This window comes from Lepisma saccharinum, chromosome 13 (assembly GCF_977018435.1).
Source record: "Lepisma saccharinum chromosome 13, izLepSacc3.1, whole genome shotgun sequence".
Taxonomy (NCBI): domain Eukaryota; kingdom Metazoa; phylum Arthropoda; class Insecta; order Zygentoma; family Lepismatidae; genus Lepisma; species Lepisma saccharinum.
In genome coordinates, this window is record NC_139241.1 from 17,958,141 (window position 1) to 17,982,800 (window position 24,660).

Sequence of the window (24,660 nt, forward strand, 5' to 3'; positions counted from 1 at the left end):
CCCAAAAACTTTACTGAAGATACAGTTTCTATGAGCACATTGTCTATGCATGGTGTTTGTGACTCAAAATCCATGTTTCGGATCGTATAGAATATCATGTTTTATTGTTGTTTATTAATAATCCGTGTGAAGTTAGGTATTGTTCCAGTTGGTTTATGGTGATAACAGTGTTTATTTCAAGCGTTGTAGTGTCGATACCTCTGGCAAGCATGGTTGTGTCATCTGCATAGGTGATAATTTTTTTGTTTGGGTATTCTGGTATACTGTTTAGAGCAAGAGACCTAGGATTGATCGTTGGGGTACCCCCATTAACAGTTTCCTACTTTGTGATTTAAAGTTAGTGACTATACCATGTATTTTGTATCTTATTTGGGTAATTTGCATTATGTCCTGTAGATAGGATTGGATAAGATCATAAGCTGTCCCTGTTATTCCCATGTTGCTTAGTTTGACCATAAGCAAGTCATGTTTTACCCTGTTGAATGCCTTGGAAAGATCCAGATATATGTTTGCAGCTTTGTGTTTCTCTAATGTTTCTGTTATATAATCTATTAACTGTGCTAGAGCTGTGTTTATTGATTTCAGTAGTACAGTTGTCCCGGTTCTAAGCCCGAAAAGTGAGGCTCGGTGAGGCTCGCCTTAATGGATTTCTCTCGTAAGGCACCGAGCCTCATTTTCTGGCAGTGTTGCCAGCTTCTTACTCGAAAAAATCACCAAGGTTTTTTTTTGGTCTAACCTAGCCTAAAGCAAGGAGCTGGCAATCTTGCTTGAGGCTTGCTTTACAGTGCATAAAGCAAGGTTGCCAACCTACTGGTACTTTTGCCATAGCTTTTTACAAAAAAAAGAGAGAGGAGAGAGAAAGGGGGAAGAGTTAAACAACCGAAGTAGACCTAGTGGCCGGGGGTTCTAAGCCCTCATTTGAGGCTCGAATTATTATTTGAGGCTCGTCGTAGCCTTTTATGATGTATATTTTGAGTGGTAGAGTTGGCAACACTGTGGGGGCACTGTAGCCTTTTATGAGGGGGGTCTATTGCCCCCCTTTTTATATTTGGCAACACTACCGTAGATTTTTTGACAGTGTTGTTAACCTACTGGTTTTTTTTTTCACTGTAAATTTTCATCAAAGGACCTGAGGGGTCCATGTATTTTTTATGTCTGGCAATACTGTTGGGGGCACAGAGTTGGCGACACTGTGGGTTTTTACTGTAGCCTTTTATGAGGGGGGTCTATTGCCCTCTGTTTACATCTGGCAACTTTATTGGATGTTCCTTTTTTGAGGCTCGAAATTATTATTTGAGGCTTGAAATCATCATTTGAGGCTCGTCGGTGTTGCGTACCCACTCTACAAAAATTCTACTATATGATCTTTTACAGGTTAAGCTAACCTACAAATAGGAGTTGGCAGCACTGATTTATAAACCCACTGGGTCCTCTTGGCATGTTTTTTCATGATGTGTTGCTAGGCTATTGAGCATCTTGGCGTATACAATGTATATATTTTGAGGGGGGGGGGGTTATAGCTTTTTATGCAGTACGAATACTGGAAGCTTGACAGTGACAACCAACAGAGTAGGTAAACCTACATCCAGGAACTGGCAACACTAGTTTCTGACAGTGAATTTGAAATAAAATATTAAACAAAATACATGAGTAAGCACTGTGATTACAAATAGTACCAGTGTTATGCCCCCAACTCCAACTGGACAACTGGGGAAAATAATTGTACAACAATTTGTACCTAATTGTACAATACTTGTACCTAATTGTACAACATATACACAGACATAAAAGAGAGAGCCTTCCCGCAACTTACTTCATGTACAATTTATATGATTTTACAACTGTGAAAAGAAAGCATATGTGTTCTGTATGCACACATTTATTCTTATTTTTCGAAGTTGAATGAAAGCACGTGTTTTTACGCTCTCGTAATACTAACCTTGCTCTACTGATTTCAAATTGCTTCCATCCGCTTTTTTTTCTGTGTTATTTCCGCATGCACGCAACATTCGCTTTCAATAGACAGAAGGAGTGTTAGTATAGCAGGCTTCACGCGTGCGCGTGTATTGTGACGCAAGCAAACAGACAAAATAATAATAATTGTTGTTTTTTAGGATTCCTGGCCCCCATAACCCCGCCAGGAGTACGTGGTGCCCAACCAAAAAAGTAAAGGTTTTCCCGTACGGCCTTCGAACGTAAAATTGATTGACGTGGGGGCGAATCTCTTTGGGGATGTCTTTCAATTTGTATATTTACCTGTGCATACTATTTATTATTAATTTAGCCGTGTTCTGTTTGACGTCTATTTCGAGCAGTTTGCCCGGCGGTAAAGTCTTATCGTTTTTAAATTTTTTGATTTTTTTACGCAAGGCCATGATCTTGCGTATGCACGTGGCGTTGAGCGTGTCTCGCGAGAAATACATGTGAAGATCAGCTTCCATACAACCGACTGGATTCGTGACGCCGCGATAAACATCAACTTCCGTACCGGGCGGAACGTCCGTTCCGGCGGCGTGGAATTCGCGCCTCTCGACAAGGGGGGAGATTTTTCGATAACTCTCTTACTGTTTCCAACGTACTTAGGTTTTTTGATAGACGACAACGACGGAGTCATCAATGAGTAAACATCTGTGAACTCGGTGAACAAGTCAACTTTTTTTTCAGTACGTCAATATTTTTTTTCTTATTTCTTAGTGAATGGGTTATGGATGACTTGCAACGACGAAGGCCTTCTAGCAACACGTACTTAGCTTATGCCTCTTCCACCGAACATTCAACACGAGAGGGCTGTGTTAAATATACAGAACAGCGATAACAAGTGTTTTTTTTTTGGTGTATCTTGGCTGCACTGCATCCTGTTTATTGCAAAAATAATCCACAGTGGGTTGGATATTACAAACAATACGAGTCCGAGTTTTGAAAGTGTAATGTCTGGCATCGAATACCCGGTGACCATTTCTGATACATCAAAATTCGAAACACGAGCACGAGATGCAGAAGGAAAACGCTTAATCATCAACGTGTATTCCTATACGTTGGATAAACATGTTGTGCATCCCGTCAGGATAAGCGATGTCGACGATGATGATGCTTGTGTGATTAATCTTCTTCTAATTTCAAACGACAGTGTTCACTATTACTGTCTCAGGAATGTTATGCTTTTTTTTCTCTATAAAAAAGAGAGATTTGTGTTGATTGTTTGGTTAAAAAGAATTTCCTAATTATTTGTTTTTTTGTCACAAGAATTGTTTGAATTTCAAACATTCGTAAGTGTTTGCTTAAAGATTGATGCATTAACCTGTTAAGAATGTCATATTAATAATACCGGCTCGGAAATGTTATGTTCTTTTTCTCTATAGAAGGTCATATAAATGTGCTAATTGGTTGGTTAGGGGGGATTTTTTGATTAGTAAATTGAGGTTATAAATACGTACGTATAAAGGTTTTCCTAATATGGAATGCTAAAACTTAGTACTTGGCTCTCTCAGAGATTCGAATTCTATTAGGTTAAACAGCATAGAAATTTCACAGCAAGAATTCTCATATTTACTGACGATATTCTTAACAACCTGTGTTTTGATTCCACTACAAAAACTGTATACAAAATATGCAGTCCCTAGAATAAAATGGATGAGGCTTATGAACCTCGACCTATACAGTTGTACAATCTGGCAATGAATAGATGTTGTTTTTTATTAAGCATAGCAGAGTGTTTTCGCTTATTTTAATATCAGGCAACAATGTTAGAAAAGTGGCCCCAAGAATAAAATTTAAAATCACTAATGTGATATGAACTTTTTTACTTGTGTGTATTTGAATATGAAAGTGAGGTACTTTGAATAATTGAGGGGGACAATCACAAGTAAGCTTGCAATGGTATTGGGAGGTGTCACGAGTTCAAATTTTAGACGATTTCTGTTAATCTGCTAAGGCGATATCAGTACGAAAAAATTTGTAAAAAAGGAAAGGCTAATGGCAACGATGAGGATGAATAATGATAATTATGATGAAATTGATGTGTGGCACTTAGAAAACAAAAACTTCAAAGTGTATTGCACCAACAGCTACAATTGTCCCCCTCCCCCCAAAATACAAGGCAGTTAACAGAGGTGTGTATATTTGTTGGTTTACGAGTCTGAGGGCTTAAGTTAGTATATTCACTATAGCTATACATATTAAAAAAATGAAATGACCTGAGCAATAAAATATAACAATACCGATTCTAACTTTTTTGTCGGATGACGTAGTGGTAACGTTTGTTGCAATCACACCTCTGATGGTGTATAAAACTTAAATGTTTTGCATAACATGAAATATTGTTAATGGGAATGTGTTGTTTCTAATGTTAAATATAGAAAGCAGATAACAAGAAAAAAGAAGAAAAGAAATAATGTTGCAGGTAGATACGGAGCCTCAGCCCAAACACATATATGATCAGACAGGATGTCAACGATGCATTCATAACTAACATGTGATTATTCAAAAATTGAAATAGTACAGTGGGAAACAACTAACTAACTAACTCTCTATGTTTTTTTTAAACCGGCACGAATGAGAAAGGAATAAAGGAGATTTTTACAGGAATCTTGTTGGGAAACCTGATGGTAAAGGACCAAAACGAACATGGAGATGAATCTAAAAGAAATCTGTAAAGATTGGAATTGAATATATATATAAATTTTGCTCAGGATAAGTACAAATTGAACTGTAACTACGAATTTTCAGAATCAAGAGTGCTAGAGAATTAATTAATTAATTAATATTTAATATAATGAAGGTAGTAATATAGTATTCTTATTGAGAAGAGAATTTCTAAAAAACTTATTTTTCCTCGTACGTTTACTAATAGCAGTTACATTTGACATGTTTGACTAATCGCGAATCAACGTACGGAAGTCGTTGGAAGCAGTTTGAAGACTGAAATGGCTATGGAGGGACACTTATTATAATGTTAATATCTTAGTATAATGTTTTGAGAATTGCTTCTCGATAATGTTTGGTATATAATTTAATCTGTTGTTAGATAAAATACATAATTATCAGAATTTAAGAATAGAAAATACGAAGAGCGAATGAATGATACGTTTGACTAATCGTGAAGATAAGTATCACAGTACGTTTTATCGTTTCTTATATAAACGTTAAAACGTTTAAGAACGTATAAGAACGTTTACTGAAACGTTTCAACGTTGTTACTCTGACCAGGGTAACAGGCAAGAGAACAAAACTGAGAGCAACGGGCGGTGTGGGGTCTTTTGCCTGGAGTCGTCGAACAAGTAGCAACTGAGGAGATTGAGCGGTGGATCACAATTCGATTCGATCAGCTTTCAGCGGGAACTTTATCATCAAAGACAGACAGGTATAGTCCATTCCAACCATGTTGATCTAGACTTGTAGGTATAAATCCAAATGTTCGTGTTTTGCTATTTCCAAGTGTGTAGTTAGTACCTCTTGCTCGTTACTATTAGACTTACCATGAAGAGCGAGTGCTCAAATCAAGAGAATGAATAATACCTCGAGTTGCATCACCCACCTCAATAGTTCAAGGTTCTTGGTTCGATCTCGCGAACCTCGGAGTTTGTTACGATATGCCTCCAACGGGCATCAACCCCAGGGACCCGTTGATTATAAGGCGACGACATTACCACTATGTTCTCGAGGAGGGCCCTTACCCTGGGACAGTTCCTAGCACTGTGTAGTCCAGTGGTTCCCAACGTCCTCCTTCTCACGGCGCACTATAGTATTTTGTAGTAGATCCTGCGGCACACTAACGTACGAGTTGGTCACATTGCGAGCGGTGACTGACGTTAGAATAACATGGCACAATATTTTTTCTTCATTACTGTCGACAATTATGATTGGGTGCGCAATCCATATGCTATGCCCCCAGCATCAACCACCGAACTTCCTCTGGAGAAAGAAGAGCAGCTCCCAGACCGAACACTTCAACTGAAACATGGTGTACTACCACTTACCAAGTCTTGGATGTTAGCAAAGAATGAGTACCCACCAATAGCAGCGGAACCAGTTAATACCCTGTCTAGCGTAAGACGCATTCTGAAGGGTGCACAGTGGAAAGTGTACATTCCAATACTGCTACACGCGATCAACGAGGACGATCCGGATAGTAGGGTCGAATACTGCGAATGGTTTGAGCACATGGTTCGCGAGGATAGAGAATTTGCAGGGGCAGTTGTGTGGTCTGACGAGGCGCAATTCAAACTTAACAGTACTGTGAACCTGCACAATTGTGTCTACTGGTCGCCCGTCAATCCTCACGTTTATATGGAGAAGGCGGTGAATCTACCGGGGCTTAACGTGTGGTGTGGTCTGTCATCGCGTGGTTTGATTGGTCCCTTCTTCTTCGAGGGTACCGTAACCGGTGAGGTGTATCTCGAAATGATTCAGTCAAGGATTCTGCCTGCCATCCGAACCCTATTTGGCGATGAAATGTTTTACCTGCAGCAAGATGGAGCCCCGCCTCACTACCATCGCGATGTCAGGTCGTACCTGGATGACACACCCCCCCGAACGGTGGATAGGTCGACGCGGTGCTATTGAGTACCCACCTCGGTCCCCTGATTTGACACCAGTGGACTTCTACCTGTGGGGGACCGTCAAGAATGATGTGTATCGACAAAACCAACTACACTCAACGAGCTACGTGAAAAAAAATAGCATCATGTGCTGCCATTATGCCAGATACACTGACGGCCATAGTACGGTCTGCAGTTCGGCGCCATAGGAGTTGTTTACAAGTTGCTGGTGGTTATTTTGAACATCTAACATAACTCTCTCTCAGTGCCAAAAATTGTACCCACAAGTCAATTTTGTAAGAAGATATGGACTATCAAACAGTGAGTACATTTTTTTTGGACCCCCTGTATTTGTTAGCTGCCAGAAAACGCTGAAGTATGTACCATACAATAAACTATTCTCAATTCGTATGTGGAAAATTGTCATTAAAAAAATTAGAAATTCGATTATCTCGAAAACTACTAATTTTCGGACGGGGTATCATATGGTCAAATTTATTGCAAATTGCCTCTACTTTAACCCCTTTCAGGGAATACATGTAATTACCGGTTACCCTGTATACGTACAACTTGTGTGGCTATCGTGTTGTGACGGGGCGCCTTGAATATCGCATCAGAATCCAGAATCGATTCTCGGCTAGTGTCGTGCATTGTTCGTGCGTTTGTTCAATCAAAAGCAACTCCACTTGTTGTAATAGACCTGGGAAAATTATGTAGTGAGGTAAAAGCTCTTTCTCGCTTGATAATTAGAATATGAGAAAATTAACCGGGAACCGGAGGGTGTGAAGGGGGGTGACGTTAAAGATGAACGCACTCAAATGCCAACTTCTCTTCTTCGTAGGACGTTCAATAGCGTAGTGGTAATGTCATCGCCTTGTAATCAAGTCATCCCGGGTTCGATACCCGATGGAGGCATAATTGATGCAGATCCCACTATAAACTGTAGGTTCAGTCCCGATTGACCTTTATGTGCATAAAGTGGACTTAAAACCAAAACTCATCTCAGCTCAACTCGTAGTACGTTCTGCGCAGCATTCTTGCAGGCTAGATAGGCTCTGACGCCTAGACCCACGGCCAACCCTCTTTGGAGGTTGTTTTATTCTCTTAATATATATTTGTCAGTGCCACTTCAGCTATTTCATCACCATTCATCTCCATCTTGCGCATTGCCGAAGGTTCCGGGTTCGAATCCCGACATGGCCGTCCTTTGTGAGTGTCCATGCATCAATTTTAATTTAATCATACCATCACTCATCTTCATATTTACGATTAGCCAAAAGTGGCCGAAAAGCGAAATAAAACAAACCAAATCAATCAATTATACCCCAGCGTTGCGACTGATCTAAAGTAGAAGTAATAACCTAATTGAAATGCAAACTCGGACGTCAACATCGGGGCTTCGAGCGATCAAGTTCCTTGCACTGTTTTGGGCTGAGGTCTCCTTTGTGGCTTTCTCTCATAGTTCTCCAGACGATCACCAAATCATACCGTAACGCCACAGCCCTTCGAGAGCCGTCCGCCAGTCTGACTCCCACTTGTAGATGTAGATCCAACCAGTTATGGACTGACGTGCGGTCAGCACGACGAACCCCCCAGTCGTTATTGTGGGTTTCCATGACCGTGTTATGCTACTCATTCGTAGCTCACAACTTCCTCACGATGGTGGGTGTCCACCGGTCCAATAAAAAAGCCCAAGCCTCAGGTTATAATGCTTCCCCAAGGAGACTGGAATCTGCGCGCGTCCCGTAGCCGGTGACCAAGGCATGACGTCTTAAACCGCACGGCCACGGTGAGAAACTACCTTAAACATGAATAGAAAAAAAAAATATATATTGCTTTTCTGACTCTTAAGTCAATAACGAAGATAAGGATGAATGCTGATTAGATTAATGTGACCAAGGGACTCGCACACAGCAACTCCTATGCCAAAACCAGGACTCGAACCGGAAACGTTCAGTAACGAAATTATGAATATGAATAAACCTCTGTACTCCCTAGGCCACCAAGGTGGCTACAAGTCGTCAATTTCGGCTGATATCCATTTACCGTAAAAAAAATTAACAATAACTTTTTAAAAGTAGTATCGACTATTAACAAACTTAACTATAATTGATGTAATGACGTTACCACTACGCCATCGGGGAAGCTTAATGTAATTTTACCGTTTCGGTTTACAGAAATATATTTATGGTGCACACAATTGTAATTGATAATGTTTATAGATATTTGTGCAAAATAAAATATTCATATTTAAATTTGAAAGATTTTCGTATATCTCAATATTGTTCAGCCAGCGGAAAATTGTACATCACCATGTTCATTTTGTTTCCCGCAAACGTAGTGTTCAAGAATTGAAACAGAAACTTAAGCAGATAACAATATCTTCTCCAGGAGAAGTATGATTTCATTCCATAGAATCACAGAAAAAATAAGAAACAAGTGCGAAATTAGCAATCGACAATTTACATGTGTGTATGTGTGTGTGTGCGCGCGCGCACGTGTACGGGTGCGTGTGTCTGTCTTTAGTATTACCAACGCCATCTTTACTTCTCATTCTTGCCACGGCGCTGACATCAATTTTAATTCATAGTGTTTGTGTAAATTAACAGGAAGACTTAAATTTTAACGATAGAGTATTGTAAATTTTTACAATGACTTCCAACAGTGTAAATACTTGAAAATATAGTAACCAGGGCGAAATTTGCTTCACTAAATGAAAGTTCAGTCCTTAGTCGCTACACACAAACACAATGTGGCAAAATGTTCATAAATGTTTCAACAATTGTTAAAACGTTTCAGTAAACGTTCTTATACGTTCTTAAACGTTTCAACGTTTATATAAGAAACGATAAAACGTACTGTGATACTTATCTTCACGATTAGTCAAACGTATCATTCATTCGCTCTTCATATTTTCCATCCTTAAATTCTGATAATTATGTATTTTATCTAACAACAGATTCAATTATATACCAAACATTATCGAGAAGCAATTCTCAAAACATTATACTAAGATATTAACATTATAATAAGTGTCCTTCCATAGCCATTTCAGTCTTCAAACTGCTTCCAACGGCTTCCGTACGTTGATTCGCGATTAGTCAAACATGTCAAATGTAACTGCTATTAGTAAACGTACGAGGAAAAATAAGTTTTTTAGAAATTCTCTTCTCAATAAGAATACTATATTACTACCTTCATTATATTAAATATTAATTAATTAATTAATTCTCTAGCACTCTTGATTCTGAAAATTCGTAGTTACAGTTCAATTTGTACTTATCCTGAGCAAAATTTATATATATATTCTATTCCAATCTTTACAGATTTCTTTTAGATTCATCTCCATGTTCGTTTTGGTCCTTTACCATCAGGTTTCCCAACAAGATTCCTGTAAAAATCTCCTTTATTCCTTTCTCATTCGTGCGGTTTAAAAAAAAACATAGAGAGTTAGTTAGTTAGTTGTTTCCCACTGTACTATTTTAATTTTTGAATAATCACATGTTAGTTATGAATGCATCGTTGACATCCTGTCTGATCATATATGTGTTTGGGCTGAGGCTCCGTATCTACCTGCAACATTATTTCTTTTCTTCTTTTTTCTTGTTATCTGCTTTCTATATTTAACATTAGAAACAACACATTCCCATTAACAATATTTCATGTGATGCAAAACATTTAAGTTTTATACACCATCAGAGGTGTGATTGCAACAAACGTTACCACTACGTCATCCGACAAAAAAGTTAGAATCGGTATTGTTATATTTTATTGCTCAGGTCATTTCATTTTTTTAATATGTATAGCTATAGTGAATATACTAACTTAAGCCCTCAGACTCGTAAACCAACAAATATACACACCTCTGTTAACTGCCTTGTATTTTGTGGGGAGGGGGACAATTGTAGCTGTTGGTGCAATACACTTTGAAGTTTTTGTTTTCTAAGTGCCACACATCAATTTCATCATAATTATCATTATTCATCCTCATCGTTGCCATTAGCCTTTCCTTTTTTACAAATTTTTTCGTACTGATATCGCCTTAGCAGATTAAAAAAAATCGTCTAAAATTTGAACTCGTGACACCTCCCAATACCATTGCAAGCTTACTTGTGATTGTCCCCCTCAATTATTCAAAGTACCTCACTTTCATATTCAAATACACACAAGTAAAAAAGTTCATATCACATTAGTGATTTTAAATTTTATTCTTGGGGGCACTTTCTAACATTGTTGCCTGATATTAAAATAAGCGAAAACACTCTGCTATGCTTAATAAAAAACAACATCTATTCATTGCCAGATTGTGCAACTGTATAGGTCGAGGTTCATAAGCCTCATCCATTTTATTCTAGGGACTGCATATTTTGTATACAGTTTTTGTAGTGGAATCAAAACACAGGTTGTTAAGAATATTGTCAGTAAATATGAGAATTCTTGCTGTGAAATTTCTATGCTGTTTAACCTAATAGAATTCGAATCTCTGAGAAAGCCAAGTACTAAACTTTAGCATTCCATATTAGCAAAACCTTTATACGTACGTATTTATAACCTCAATTTACTAATCAAAAAATCCCCCTTAACCAACCAATTAGCACATTTATATGACCTTCTATAGAGGAAGAGGACATGACATTTCCGAGCCGGTATTATTAATGTGACATTCTTAACAGGTTAATGCATCAATCTTTAAGCAAACACTTAGGAATGTTTGAAATTCAAACAATTCTTGTGACAAAAAAAACAAATAATTAGGAAATTCTTTTTAACTAAACAATCAACACAAATCTCTCTTTTTTATAGAGAAAAAAAAAGCATAACATTCCTGAGACAGTAATGGTGAACACTGTCGTTTGAAATTAGAAGAAGATTAATCACACGAGCATCATCATCGTCGACATCGCTTATCCTGACGGGGATGCACGACATGTTTATCCAACGTATAGAAATACACGTTGATGATTAAGCGTTTTCCTTCTGCATCTCGTGCTCGTGTTTCGAATTTTGATGTATCAGAAATAGTCACCGGGTATTCGATGCCAGACATTACACTTTCAAAACTCGGACTCGTATTGTTTGTAATATTTAATTTACTGTGGATTATTTTTGCAATAAACAGGATGCAGTGCAGCCAATATACACCAAAAGAAACACTTGTTATCGCTGTTCTGTATATTTAACACAGCCCTCTCGTGTTGAATGTTCGGTGGAAGAGGCATAAGCTAAGTACGTGTTGCTAGAAGGCCTTCGTCGTTGCAAGTCATCCATAACCCATTCACTAAGAAATAAGAAAAAAAATATTGACGTACTGAAAAAAAAGTTGACTTGTTCACCGAGTTCACAGATGTTTACTCATTGATGACTCCGTCGTTGTCGTCTATCAAAAAACCTAAGTACGTTGGAAACAGTAAGAGAGTTATCGAAAAATCTCCCCCTTGTCGAGAGGCGCGAATTCCACGCCGCCGGAACAGGCATTCTGCCCGGTACGGAAGTTAATGTTTATCGCGGCGTTATAAATCCAGTCGGTTGTACGGAAGCTGATCTTCACGTGTATTTTTCACGAGACACGCTCAACGCCACGTGCATACGCAAGATCATGGCCTTGCGTAAAAAAATCAAAAAAATTAAAAACGAAATGACTTTACCGCCGGGCAAACTGCTCGAAATAGACGTCAAACAGAACACGGCTAAATTAATAATAAATAGTATGCACAGGTAAATATACAAATTGAAAAACATTCCGGAAGAGATTCGCCCCCACGTCAATCAATTTTACGTTCGAAGGTCGTACGGGAAAACCTTTACTTTTTTGGTTGGGCACCACGCACTCCTGGCGGGGTTATGGGGGCCAGGAATCCTAAAAAACAACAATTATTATTATTTTGTTTGTTTGTTTGTGTCACAATACACGCGCACGCGTGTGTGTGTGTGTGTGGCACATCGTTCCCCCGAGAGAGGTTTACAAAGGTCACGATATACAAACATTGCCGGAGTTGGAAAATTACGATATGGCGCATTCGCTCATTACTGTTGCCAGCTATAAGTTTTTTTCTCTCTTTTTATTTTACAGCAAAGTTGGCATCTCTATTTTTTTTAGTTGTAAGTAAATTGCCAACACACTCTAGTTAATAATGCTACATATTATACGCACACACGCACGCACATACTATATTGCCATCCACCCATCTTTCTCTCTTTTACGGCAGTACATATTTGTTGCCGGCTCTCTTTGTTTAGTATATGTAGGTTGGCAAAAATTGCTTTATGCACTGTAAGGCAAGCCTCAAGCCAGATTGCCAGCTCCTTGCTTTAGGCTAGGTTAGACCAAGGGAAAAAAAAGCTGTAGGTGAGTGTTGGCAGCTGTCGGTTGTTTAACTCTTCCCTCTCTCTCTCCTCTCTCTTTTTTGTAAAAAGCCATAGCAAAAATACCAGTAGGTTGGCAACCTTGCTTTATGCACTGTAAGGCAAGTCTTAAGTAAGGTTGCCAGCTCCTTGCTTTAGGTTAGGTTAGACCTGGTTAGGTTAGGTTAGGTTAGGTTAGGGTGGGTTAGGTTAGGTTAGGTTAGAGTAGGTTAGGTTAGGTTAGGTTAGGTTAGGTTAGGTTAGGGTGGGTATTGGCAGCTGTCGGTTGTTTAACTCTTCCATCTCTCTCTCTTTTACGGCAGTGCCGGCTCTCCTTGTTTAGTATATGTAGGTTGGCAAAAATTGCTTTATGCACTGTAAAGCAAACCTCAAGCAAAGTTGCCAGCTCCTTGCTTTAGGCTAGGTTAGACCTGGTTAGGTTAGGTTAGGTTAGGGTAGGGTAGGTTAGGTTAGGTTAGGTTAGGTTGGGTTAGGTTAGGTTAGTTTAGGTTAGGGTGGGTGTTGGCAGCTGTCGGTTGTTTAACTCTTCCCTCTCTCTCCTCTCTCTCTCTCTCCTCTCTCTCTCTCCTCTCTCTTTTTTGTAAAAGGCTATGGCAAAAATACCAGTAGGTTGGCAACCTTGCTTTATGCACTGTAAAACAAGCCTCAAGCAAAATTACCAGCTCCTTGTTTTAGGCTAGGTTAGACCAAGAAAAAAACCTTGGTGATTTTTTTGAGTAAAATGTTGGCAACACTGCGAGAAAATGGAGCTCATGCCTTACAAGAAAAAAAACATTAAGGCGATTTTTATTTGATGACGTTAAACCCGTGCAGTGTTACCACCCATCCATCTCTCTTTTACGGCAGTGCCGGCTCTTCTTGCCCAGTATATGTAGGTTGGCAAAAATTGCTTTATGCACTGTAAAACAAACCTCAAGCAAAGTTGCCAACTCCTTGCTTTAGGTTAAGTTAGACAAAAAAAGCTGTAGGTGGGCTGTCGGTTGTTTAACTCTTCCCTCTCTCTCTCTCCTCTCTCTTTTTTTTGTAAAAGGCTATGGCAAAAGTACCAGTAGGTTGGCAACCTTGCTTTATGCACTGTAAAACAAGCCTCAAGCAAGGTTGCCAGCTCCTTGCTTTAGGCTAGGTTAGACAAAAAAACCTTGGTGATTTTTTCGAGTAAGATGTTGGTAACACTGCGAGAAAATAGGGCTTATGCCTTACAAGAGCAAACCATCAAGGCAAGCCCCACCGAGCTTTACTTTCGGGTGTAGTGTTGGCAACACTGCGAGAAAAAGGTTGCCAGCTCCTTGTTTTAGGTTAGGTTAGACCAAAAACTTTGGTGATTTTTTTCGGGTAAGAGTTGGCAACACTGCGAGAAAATGAGGCTCGGTGCCTTACGAGAGCAAACCATTAAGGCGAGCCTCACCGAGCCTCACTATTCGGGCTTAGAACCCGGACACCTACACTACTGATTTCCCTTTCTGGAATCCATGCTGGTTTCTGTTCATTATGTTATGTTTGTTACAAAACTTTATAATATAATTTGATACAATTTTTTCTAGTATCTTTGAAAAAGTAGATGTTAGAGAGATAGGTCTGTAATTCTCAATGTCCGTTTCATCTCCTTTTTTTAATATGGGTATGACTATGCTGTTTTTTAGAACTTTGGTAAATGCACCATTTTTTATTGAACTGTTGAATGCATACTATAATATATTCTGAACAGGGTTTAATAAGTTCAGCCGACCATTCATCAGGTCCGTGAGATTTTTGTTTTTAAACCTTGTATGGCTTTTTTTAGTTCATCGGCACTTACTTCTGGGATATATATACTGTTTGGCTGATCATTGTGCATTGGAATATGTAGTGTTTTGTCATTATTTTCATTCTCTCTGTTTGTGTTAGTTAAGTTTATAAAATATTCGTTGAATAAGTTACATATGATATTTGGGTCAATTACTTCAGTGTCATCCTCAATGACTTTTATGTTTTCTTTATCATTGTTTGTGTTTGATATGTGGTGATTGTTTAAAATTTTTAAAATTGCTTTTTGTTTATTAACAGACGTTTTTGTATGTTTACTGAAAATATTTGATTTTTGTTTCCTTATGGCTTTCTTGAATAGTATTTTTTACATTTTTGTACTTTTCCTGGTGCTTAGTGTCTTTTGTAATTCTAAATTTTTCATATTCTTTATTCATATTACTTTTCAAAAATATAATTTCTTCTGTTAGTGGCACTTTCTTCTTCTTAGGGTATATTCTTTTTGTTGTTTTTTGACAAGCTACATTATTAGCAATTGAGAGATATCATTCATGTCAGTTAGTTGGTAAAAGTCTATCCACTTTTCCTGATGTAAGAGGTATTTAAGATAATCTTAATTTTGCTCACATATATCCCTACATTCTATTGTATAACTTTTTTAATATTCTAACCTTTTTCCTTGTATTGTAATTTTTTGAGACGTGTGGTCAGAGATAAGCGTATGTAGAACTTCACCTTTAATGTTATTTGGTTGTACGTTTGTTATTACATGGTCAGTTAGGGTTTCTGTATTTTCTATTATTCAAGTTGGTTCTTGGATCATTTGAGTTAGGTTGTTTGACTTCAAGGTATCCAAGTAATGAGTACTGTTTGTGTTTTGTTTTAGAAGATCTATGTTTATATATCCAACTATTAATAGTTTGTTATGTTTTCTTGTCAGATGGTTTAGCATGTTGTTCAAATTATGTACAAATAGATTTATGTCACTGTCTGGTGATCCGTATACTGCTATAATCTTAAATGTATCTAATCCTATATTAAGCTCTACACCACTAACTTCTAGTATATTTTCCATACAGTATTTGTCAAGGTTTAACACTTTTTTGATGTTTTGTACACTATTTTTGATGAAGATCGCAATGCCACCACTTTTTTTAATTGACCTGTAGTAAACTGCATGTAGATTGTAACCTGTAATTGTGTATTATTTATAATTTTCAGACCTGAGACCATGTTCAGTGACTACGAATATATCCAGTTGGTCAATTTTGTTTGAAATGCTGTGTACATTGTTATGGAGAACTGTAATCAATCCTTCTTGGTTTGGCTGTTTTTATTGGGCACTTAGTTATTTTATGCATGCTTATCACTTACCATAAAAAAACCGTTTTTCAGATTACTGGGTGTACACTTCTTCCGTTGAGATGACATACACTTGGAGCATTTACTTTTTCACTACACTTTCCATTGCTAACTTTGGTGTCGCCACTGATTATAGCACAAGCCTTGTTTTCAGCTTGTACTTTTACTATGGAAGAATGTGTTGGCTCCTCAATTTCCTTTTGGTTTATGCCATTCTCCTAATTTTCTTGACTTAATTTCCATTTGAGTGGTATGATATGTTGAACTGCGAAACTATTTCCATTGCACAAGTTAACTAAACACTGAGTGATGTAGAGCTTTCCCTTCTTGTTAAAATGTAGACCATGTTCTGTATGCAGACTTCTATTTACCATGCCGAGTTTCAGGAATTAATCGCTTGCACATTGATTCCAATTAATTGTTTAATTCTTTTAGTGCACTATTTACACAAGAAGTACTTATTAGGCCATGACAAAATGGGACATTGAATACGATGACATCTGTATGGGTTAGTTGTTTCAAGATGTGTTTAATTGTTCTTACAACATTCTGACCTGGATTTTTGGACACATCATTTGTACCACTCAATAATACAACATAGTCTTCAGATCCTAAGGATTTACAGTCCTTTGCTATTGTCTGGGTTACCTGTTGCATTTCACCACCTGGTGTCATCATTGCACTACACGCTACACTGGTTGAAATACTGTTTACATGAGCAGCTAAATCACGGCCATGACTGTCCGCAAAGATAAGAATTTTTCTTTTTTGTGAAAGGTTGTTCTTGTTTTGACTTGGGGGATTGTTTACCATCATTTTGGATGTTATTTTCCTTGTATTCAATTTCACTGCATTCTTGTTTTTTTTTTTTTGTTAGAAATGGTGTTTTTTTTGCAGGGCGTGCTAACTGCTTTATCATGTATTCTAGGTTTTCTGTACTGAGTGGAATTTGGGTAGGAAAATATTGTCTGAACTGTGTTAGGCAACATTTTCCTTCTTGATTTCACAACTTGAGCCCATGTATTTTCTTGTTGGTATTTTAGAGTGTCATATTTCTGTCCATATATTCCCTCAGTTTCCAGAATGTTTATGATTTTGTCTTTTAATAGCAGTTCGAGTTGTAGCTGTCTGTTTTGCATCAACAGCTTCTCATAATTTTTACAAGTGGCCATATTTATTTTCATGGCTTTTTATCTCTCTTACAACTTAAAGCCCTCTTTCAATTACAATTTAAAAGCACTATTTCTCAAATTCTATTAACACAAACAACAAACAGTTCGCAAATCGTTTCCAGAGTTCAGTTCAGTTGCTGACCCGTTCACAGGAATGAATTCACTCGATTTATGGACCCAAAACAAATCACTAACTGCAAGTCTCCAGTTCACCCGTTCTCTACTCCACAAATTTTATTGACACAAACAACAAACAGTTCACGAATAGTTGCTGACCCGTTCACACTGCTATATGAAAACAGTATTATTATAAGTATTGAGAAAAATATGTTTTATGTTACTCAAAATGCAATGGAAAAATTACATAAAACAACTAAAATATATGTATGGTAAAGCATGTGGAATTTCAACTTGCAGTACTTTCACACAACAAAAAAGCAAAAGTAGTGAACACGTTTTTAAGTGTGTAACTTCATTGTGATTATGCTCCCATAGAAAATTGAAAAACATACAGTTTTGAACATAAATTTACATTGTTCTTCCTATATTCACACAAACAGCTTAGTTTAAATTAGTTTAAACAAAGACCTGACACTCAATGCTTCAAAAACCAAAACAAGCAAACACTGTTGACTGTGTTGATCAGAAGAGGGCTCCCCAGTCAACAAGATGTTACCACAACATTGTGGCAACGTTAGCCCCTAACATACCTAACATTGTTACAATGTTGAATGTATGTTGATACAACGTTGTGAAAACGTTGTGTCAACGTTTAAGGGTCATTTATTTCAACGTTGCTGCAATGTAGGTTGACAATGTTGTGGCAACATATACTGAACATTATGTAGCAACGTTAGGTATGTAAGGGGTTAACGTTGCCACAACTTTTTTGCAACATTACCTTTCTGCCTGTGTAATTTACGAATATAACAACAATGCATATTTAAAGTATGGTTATTTCGCATGGTAAGCTATTAGCAATCTTGCCAAGGCATTTTTGTATATAATACATATGCGTAACAGGAAAAACTCATGTTTGTAACGTCACAGTTTCTCTTTACATATTATAAAAACTTTTCCTTCCACCAAAATAGGCATTTGTTAGTCTGGAGAGTTTGATGAATTTACCAATCTCTAACTACACCTGGTAATCAGTTTCTTTTTGCAGTACTTAGCTCCTGATTATATAGTCTGGGATAAAAATATTTATCATGGGAGTTTCACTTGGATTCACCACATTTCATTTTCTGATCTTCCTTACAACTTCAATATTCACACATCTCTCAAAGGATAATAAAACACATTTTTTCACTAATTACAATCGAAGTTATCCTTATTTGTGGTACTAAAACTTATGTTTGTTTTGCATTTGAGTTGCACAGCCATCTAGTGTACACTGTAGGAAATATAAGGTTTGGTGGTCAGTGTACTCACAAATTCAGATTAAACAAAACACTCCGATCGGACGCTTGTGCCACTCATGGTGGTGACCATCCAAACTAAAGCGTATTGAGTGGAATGTTTTTTTTTTTTGTAACGTTATCACAACGTTGTTCCCCTACATACAACATTCCATCATAAATACAACAATCATACAATGTTGTGGCAACGTTATCACAACGTTGTTCCCCTACATACAACATTCATCATAAATACAACATACATACAACGTTGTGGCAATGTTAGTGTGTTGACTGGGTCCTTTCTGCAATTTCAATGCATAGATAGAATAGTATCCATCAAAATTGCATGCTGGAAAATAAATTAACTGATATGATCATGTATTCAAACTACTAGCTGCTTTAAGCTTGAGTAATTTCTGAAGAAGGAGTTGTAGTAATGTAGTCATTAATATATATAAAACTTCAGTAGTATTCATTAAAGAAACAGTAGAAATTCAGTTCATGTACTGTTTTTCCAATGCACTTCAAAATCACTGAAAATATGGTGTCAAGAGTTAATCTGTCTATTCTTTGCCGTGAATAAATGATTATATAATATATTGTAGCAAGTTTATTATTCATATTGTTTTTTCTTTACAGTAGATATATAATAGGATTTTAGTACATTTCGTAGTACACAGTAGAAGTCATTTGAAAACGGTAGGAATATGTTGAAAGATGTTTATTCCGTTTGGAATGATTGGTCAGTAAGTAGTTTGAATCACACATGTACATATTTTATAGAAGAATAAACCCAATCAAGCACAACAATCATGTGGTAAATTTTCAGTTTTGTAACTTTGTCTTTCAGGTTAAAACATTTAAATTTTACAATGCCAAGTTTAATTACAAATTTTGGTAAACCCACAAGAACCATGTGTACTAATGAAAAGTATATTGGAGATCTAAAACTGAATAATGCCAGAATTTCTACCTGCACGAGGAGAAACGGTGATACCAAATCAAAGTGTTATCATAAGGGCACACATAATAGATCACCTCCCTTAATTGAACGTAAGCACAGAAGTAACGCTAAACAAAAAGAGTGCATTAATGTGCTACCTAGAGTTCATAAAAAAGTTGGTGATTTCATTTGCGCTCATTGTGGAAAATCTTATACAATGAAAGTACACTTAAGACATCATATCCAAAAACATGAAGAATATATTTCATTGCAACAAGATCAATCCAAGACAATATTTGCCATTGAAAAAATAATGAAAATAAATTTTAGCTATGATGAAACTCGCCAATTCCAATGTCGTCAGTGCAAGAAGAGATTTACTCGAAATGATAATTTAAAACGGCATTTGAGAGTTCACAGTGGAATTCGCCCATATGAATGTCCTCTGTGCAAGAAGAGGTTCACTCAAGATGGACACTTGAAAATGCATTTGAGAGTTCACAATGGTATTCGCCCATATGAATGTGCTCAGTGCAAGAAGAGATTCACTCAGTTTGGAAACTTGAAAACACACTTGAGAAATCATGATGGAATTCGTCCATATGAATGCTCTCAGTGCAAGAAGAGTTTTACTTATAGTGGAAGCTTGAAAACACACTTGAGAATTCACGATGGAATTCGTCCATATGAATGTCCACGGTGCAAGAAGACATTTTCTGGTCTTAGTCACTTAAAAGCACATTTGAGAATTCACGATGGAACTCGTCCATATGAATGTCCTCAGTGCAAAAAGAGTTTTACTTGTAGTGGAAACTTGAAAGTACACTTGAGAACTCACGATGGAACTCGCCCATATGAATGTCCTCAATGCAAGAAGAGATTCAATCAGTCTGGAAGCTTGAAAACTCATTTGAGAGTTCACGATGGGATTCGCCCATATGAATGCCCTCAGTGCAAAAAGAGGTTCACTGAAAGTGGAAAGTTAAAAATGCATTTGAGAGTTCACAGTGGAACTCGCCCATATGAATGTCCTCTGTGCAAGAAGAGATTCACTCAAAATGGAAACTTGAAAATGCATTTGAGAGCTCACGATGGTATTCGCCCATATGAATGCGCTCAATGCAAGAAGAGATTCACTCAGCGTGGAAGCTTGAAAATACACTTGAGAATTCACGATGGAATTCGTTCATATGAATGAAACTTGAAAGTACGTACACTTGAGAATCCACGATGGAACTCGCTCATATGAATGCCCATGGTGCAAGAAGACATTTACTGCTCTTAGATACTTGAAAACGCATTTGAGAATTCACGTTTAAACTCGCCCATAAGATAAGATAATATTTATTTCCATCCACTTGATCATATGAGGACAAATAGCACTATGATATGAGATAGGTCAATTACATGTATAATTTTGAGTACAGAGGAAATAACACATACTTAAGCATATTAAAAAGTATAAAGAGTATAAAATAAAATTACATGTATGATTTTGAGTCCAAAGGAATTAACACATACTTATGCATATTAAAAAGTATAAGAGAGTATGGAATAACATAGAAAATAGAAGAAAAATCAAGGGTTATGACTATTAGTGAACATAAAAATACAAGAAAAGTCAAAGGTTATGTCTATTAATGAAAAATATGATCTAAGTACTCCTCTGTGCTATAAAACAAATACTTCATAAGCAAGCTTTTTACTGTTATTTTAAATTTGGTTGGATTATGATTCTTGAATTCCTCTGGCAGCTTGTTATAGAGTTTTACACCTTGAAATCCTAGACCACTATGTGTTTTGGATGTGCGGACAGTAGAAAGGTGGAGGGAGTTATGCATACGAGTGCTGTACTTGTGTATGTCCAGATTTTTTGAGAAGATTTTAGAATTTGTATGAATAAAGTACAACGTTTCTAATATGTACAAACATGGAAGAGGTAATATTTGAAATTCATTGAAAATTTGTTTTGTTGGGTTTGAGAGGGATACATTCTTCATAATTTTTAATATGCGTTTTTGCCAAATAAAAATTTTCTGCATTTTGGGTGAACTGCCCCAGAAAGCGATACCATATGTGAGTACAGGTTGAATCTGTCCAAAATATACTGTCCTTAAATCATTCAAACTTAAAACATTTCTCAAAATTCTCATCATGTAGCAGAGCCTGCTTAACTTCTGAGTTAAATTAGTAATATGCATGTCCCAAGAGAGGTTTGTGTCTATCCATACTCCTAAGAATTTTATTGCATTGCATTCTTTGACAACTTCATTGTTAATAATCACATTTAAGTTTTTTGTTTTGCTGGATTAAAATTTATTAGAAATGTTTTATTAACATTCAGGGAAAGCTTCTTGTTGTTTAGCCAGGTGTTTAGTTGTGTTGTTGTTGAAATGGAATTCTTTTGAAGTTGCTCATATTCCAGGCTTTTTACTATGATATTTGTATCATCCGTAAAAAGTATTGTTTGAGACTCTGATAAGGGTTCTGGAAGATCATTTATGTAGAGTAAAAATAAAACTGGTCCTAGAATTGAGCCTTGCGGTACACCTGTATTGAGGAACAGTTGGTCTGATTTGATTTTGTTAATATCTACATACTGACATCTGTCTTTTAAATAAGAGGTGAACCATTTTTTTTCTAAACCTCTGATTCCATAATGGTCCATTTTATCTAGTAAAATGTCATGCTGAACCTAATCAAATGCTTTGGTGAAATCAAAAAATAATCCATGCACATGCATTTTTTTGTCTCTCGATTTTAGTATGTTATTTGTAAATTCAAAAATAGCTTCTGATATTGACTTACTTTTTTGGTATCCAAATTGATGTTTGGATAAGATGTCATATTTTTCTAAGAAAGTTACTAATCCATTTAGCATAATTTTCTCTATTACTTTAGAAAAGACCGATAAAAGAGAAATTGGCCTATAGTATGAGCATTCTTCTTTGTTGCCTTTCTTGAATAATGGTCTCACTTTTGCTATTTTGTACTCACTAGGAAAAATACCTGTCTCTAAAGATGTGTTAGAAATACTTATTAGTGGTTGTAAAATACTATTCGCACATTTTTTTTAGTAGAGAACTTGAAAATTCATCTGGCCCTGATGAATACTTATTTTTTAAATTTATAATTACCTTCTCGACTTCTCACTCAGTTACTGGTGTGAGAAACATAGTGTTTGTGTTTCTGGGACTGTTGAAATATGTTCTTAATCTAGGTGTAGAGAGTACTGCATTTTTATGTACGGTGTTGGGAATGTTCACAAAGTATGTATTAAAAATTTGTGCTACATCAAGGGGATTGCTTATTTTCTCTCTATCAGCCATAATTTCTATCTTCATTCACGTTCTTTGTTTTCTTACCAGTTTCATCATTAAAAATTTCCCATAGTTTCTTTGATTTATTAGCAGATTTGCGTATTTTATCTGCAATGGCCAATTTCTTAGCATTGTTTATTACCTTCCTGAGAATAATTACATATTTTTTGTAGTGGTCTTTAAGTATGGGATTCTTGTTTTTCTGGATTTCTTTATATAATTTTCTTTTTGTTTCACAGGACTTTTTTATCCCTTTAGTTATCCAGGAAATTGATTTTGTTTGATTTAGGGGTTGTCTGTATGTTTTGTATGGAAATGCTACTTCAAAATGATATTTTACTGTCTTTGTGAATAAGCTTACTTTTGTGTTTAAATTTTTCTCCATGAGCACATCAGTCCAGTTTTCTTTCTTTAATGAATATACAAAGTTTCCTATATTTTCCTTGGTGAATTTTCTTTTTTCTACAGTAGTGATATGTTTTGCAGTTTTTTCTTTTATATTCTCTGGTATATGGATACTTATGAAACCTGCTTCATGATCGGACAAGGCTAAAGGTAAAATACATGTGGTGTATTCAAAAAAATCTTGGTTAATTATTATTTGATCAATACATGATTTACTTGTTGGTGTTATCCTTGTTGGTGAATTTATTGTTGCAATCAAATTATGGGAGGTTAGAATTGTATTTAGTTCATTTTTTCCGGACTGTTTTTTAAAAAAATCTATGTTTATATCGCCCATCACTATAATGGATAATTTCTTATGTAGTAAAATGGACAACATTGTTTCTAATTTTTTTTAAAATATGCCATCTGGTGTTCGGTATAAGCAAACTACTGTTGCTTCATTTTGTTGTAATTTCAAATTCACTACTGAGTGTTCAAAATTGAATTCTTCATTTAAATAATTCGTTTTTGTTACGTTTTCATATGCTATATTGCTTTTAACTAGTATGGCAGCACCACCTCGTTTGTGTTGTTTACGGCAATATGCGCTGGCTAAATTAAAATTTGGGATTTGTGTGGAAGAAAACTCTTCTTCTCGCAACCAATGTTCAGTGGCACAAATTATATGTGGACTTCTTTGAGGGATCCAAGAATCACATCCAGCTCATGGACCTTGTTCCTTAATGACTGAAAATTTTGACTCATTAACCTAAAAATATTTTTGTTTTCAGAGATAAGAAGTTGTTCATTTTTGTTTATGTGTCTATAAGGTGTGTGGGTTTGGTTTGTGTTTTCTAAATTAAGCGTTTTTGCTGTGGTGAGGCCTTGTACGTTTTGATGAAATATATTTAATGTGTTTTCTTTTGCATTTACTTTTTTAACATGAGTACCTTTCCCTTCTTTTGTTTTTTATCATCACTCTTGACACTTGGTTCTAAAATAAAAAATCTTCATGGAATTTTTGTGGTACACGTTTTTCCCTTCTTGACAGCCTTGGAGCTCCGTCACTTCTGCTGGGAGAGCGTTCGACATGCCGCCTTTTCTCTTGAATGAAACCAATAACACAGCTTGGAAGCATGTTTGAGAATTCATGGTGGAATTTTTCCATATGAATGCCAACAATGCAAGAAAATATATACTTGTAGAGGAAGTTTAAAAATACACTTGAGAACTCACGATTGAACTCGCCCATACAAATGTCCACAGTGCAAAAACAGATTTACTGCTCCTGGAGGCTTGAAAAGACATTTGAGAATTCACGATGGTATTTGCCCATATTAATGCCCTCAGTGCAAGAAGAGATTTACTGCTGAACATATGTGAAGATTCACAATGGATGTTGCCTGTGTGAATGCTCTGAGTGCGAAGGAA

The 24,660-nt window shown here is 36.5% G+C and overlaps 1 protein-coding gene across 1 annotated transcript in view; it reads left to right on the forward strand.

The window, feature by feature from the left end:
- The window catches only part of LOC145997189 (uncharacterized), a 36,311-nt gene extending 12,203 nt beyond the window's left edge, over nt 1–24,108 (forward strand). Inside the window, exon 3 of the mRNA XM_083133913.1 lies at nt 19,430–24,108. Within this exon, the coding sequence (XP_082990039.1) occupies nt 19,430–20,720 (1,291 nt within the window). The 3' untranslated portion in view covers nt 20,721–24,108. The remainder of the gene's footprint in view (nt 1–19,429) is intronic.
- Nucleotides 24,109–24,660: the final 552 nt, after the last annotated feature.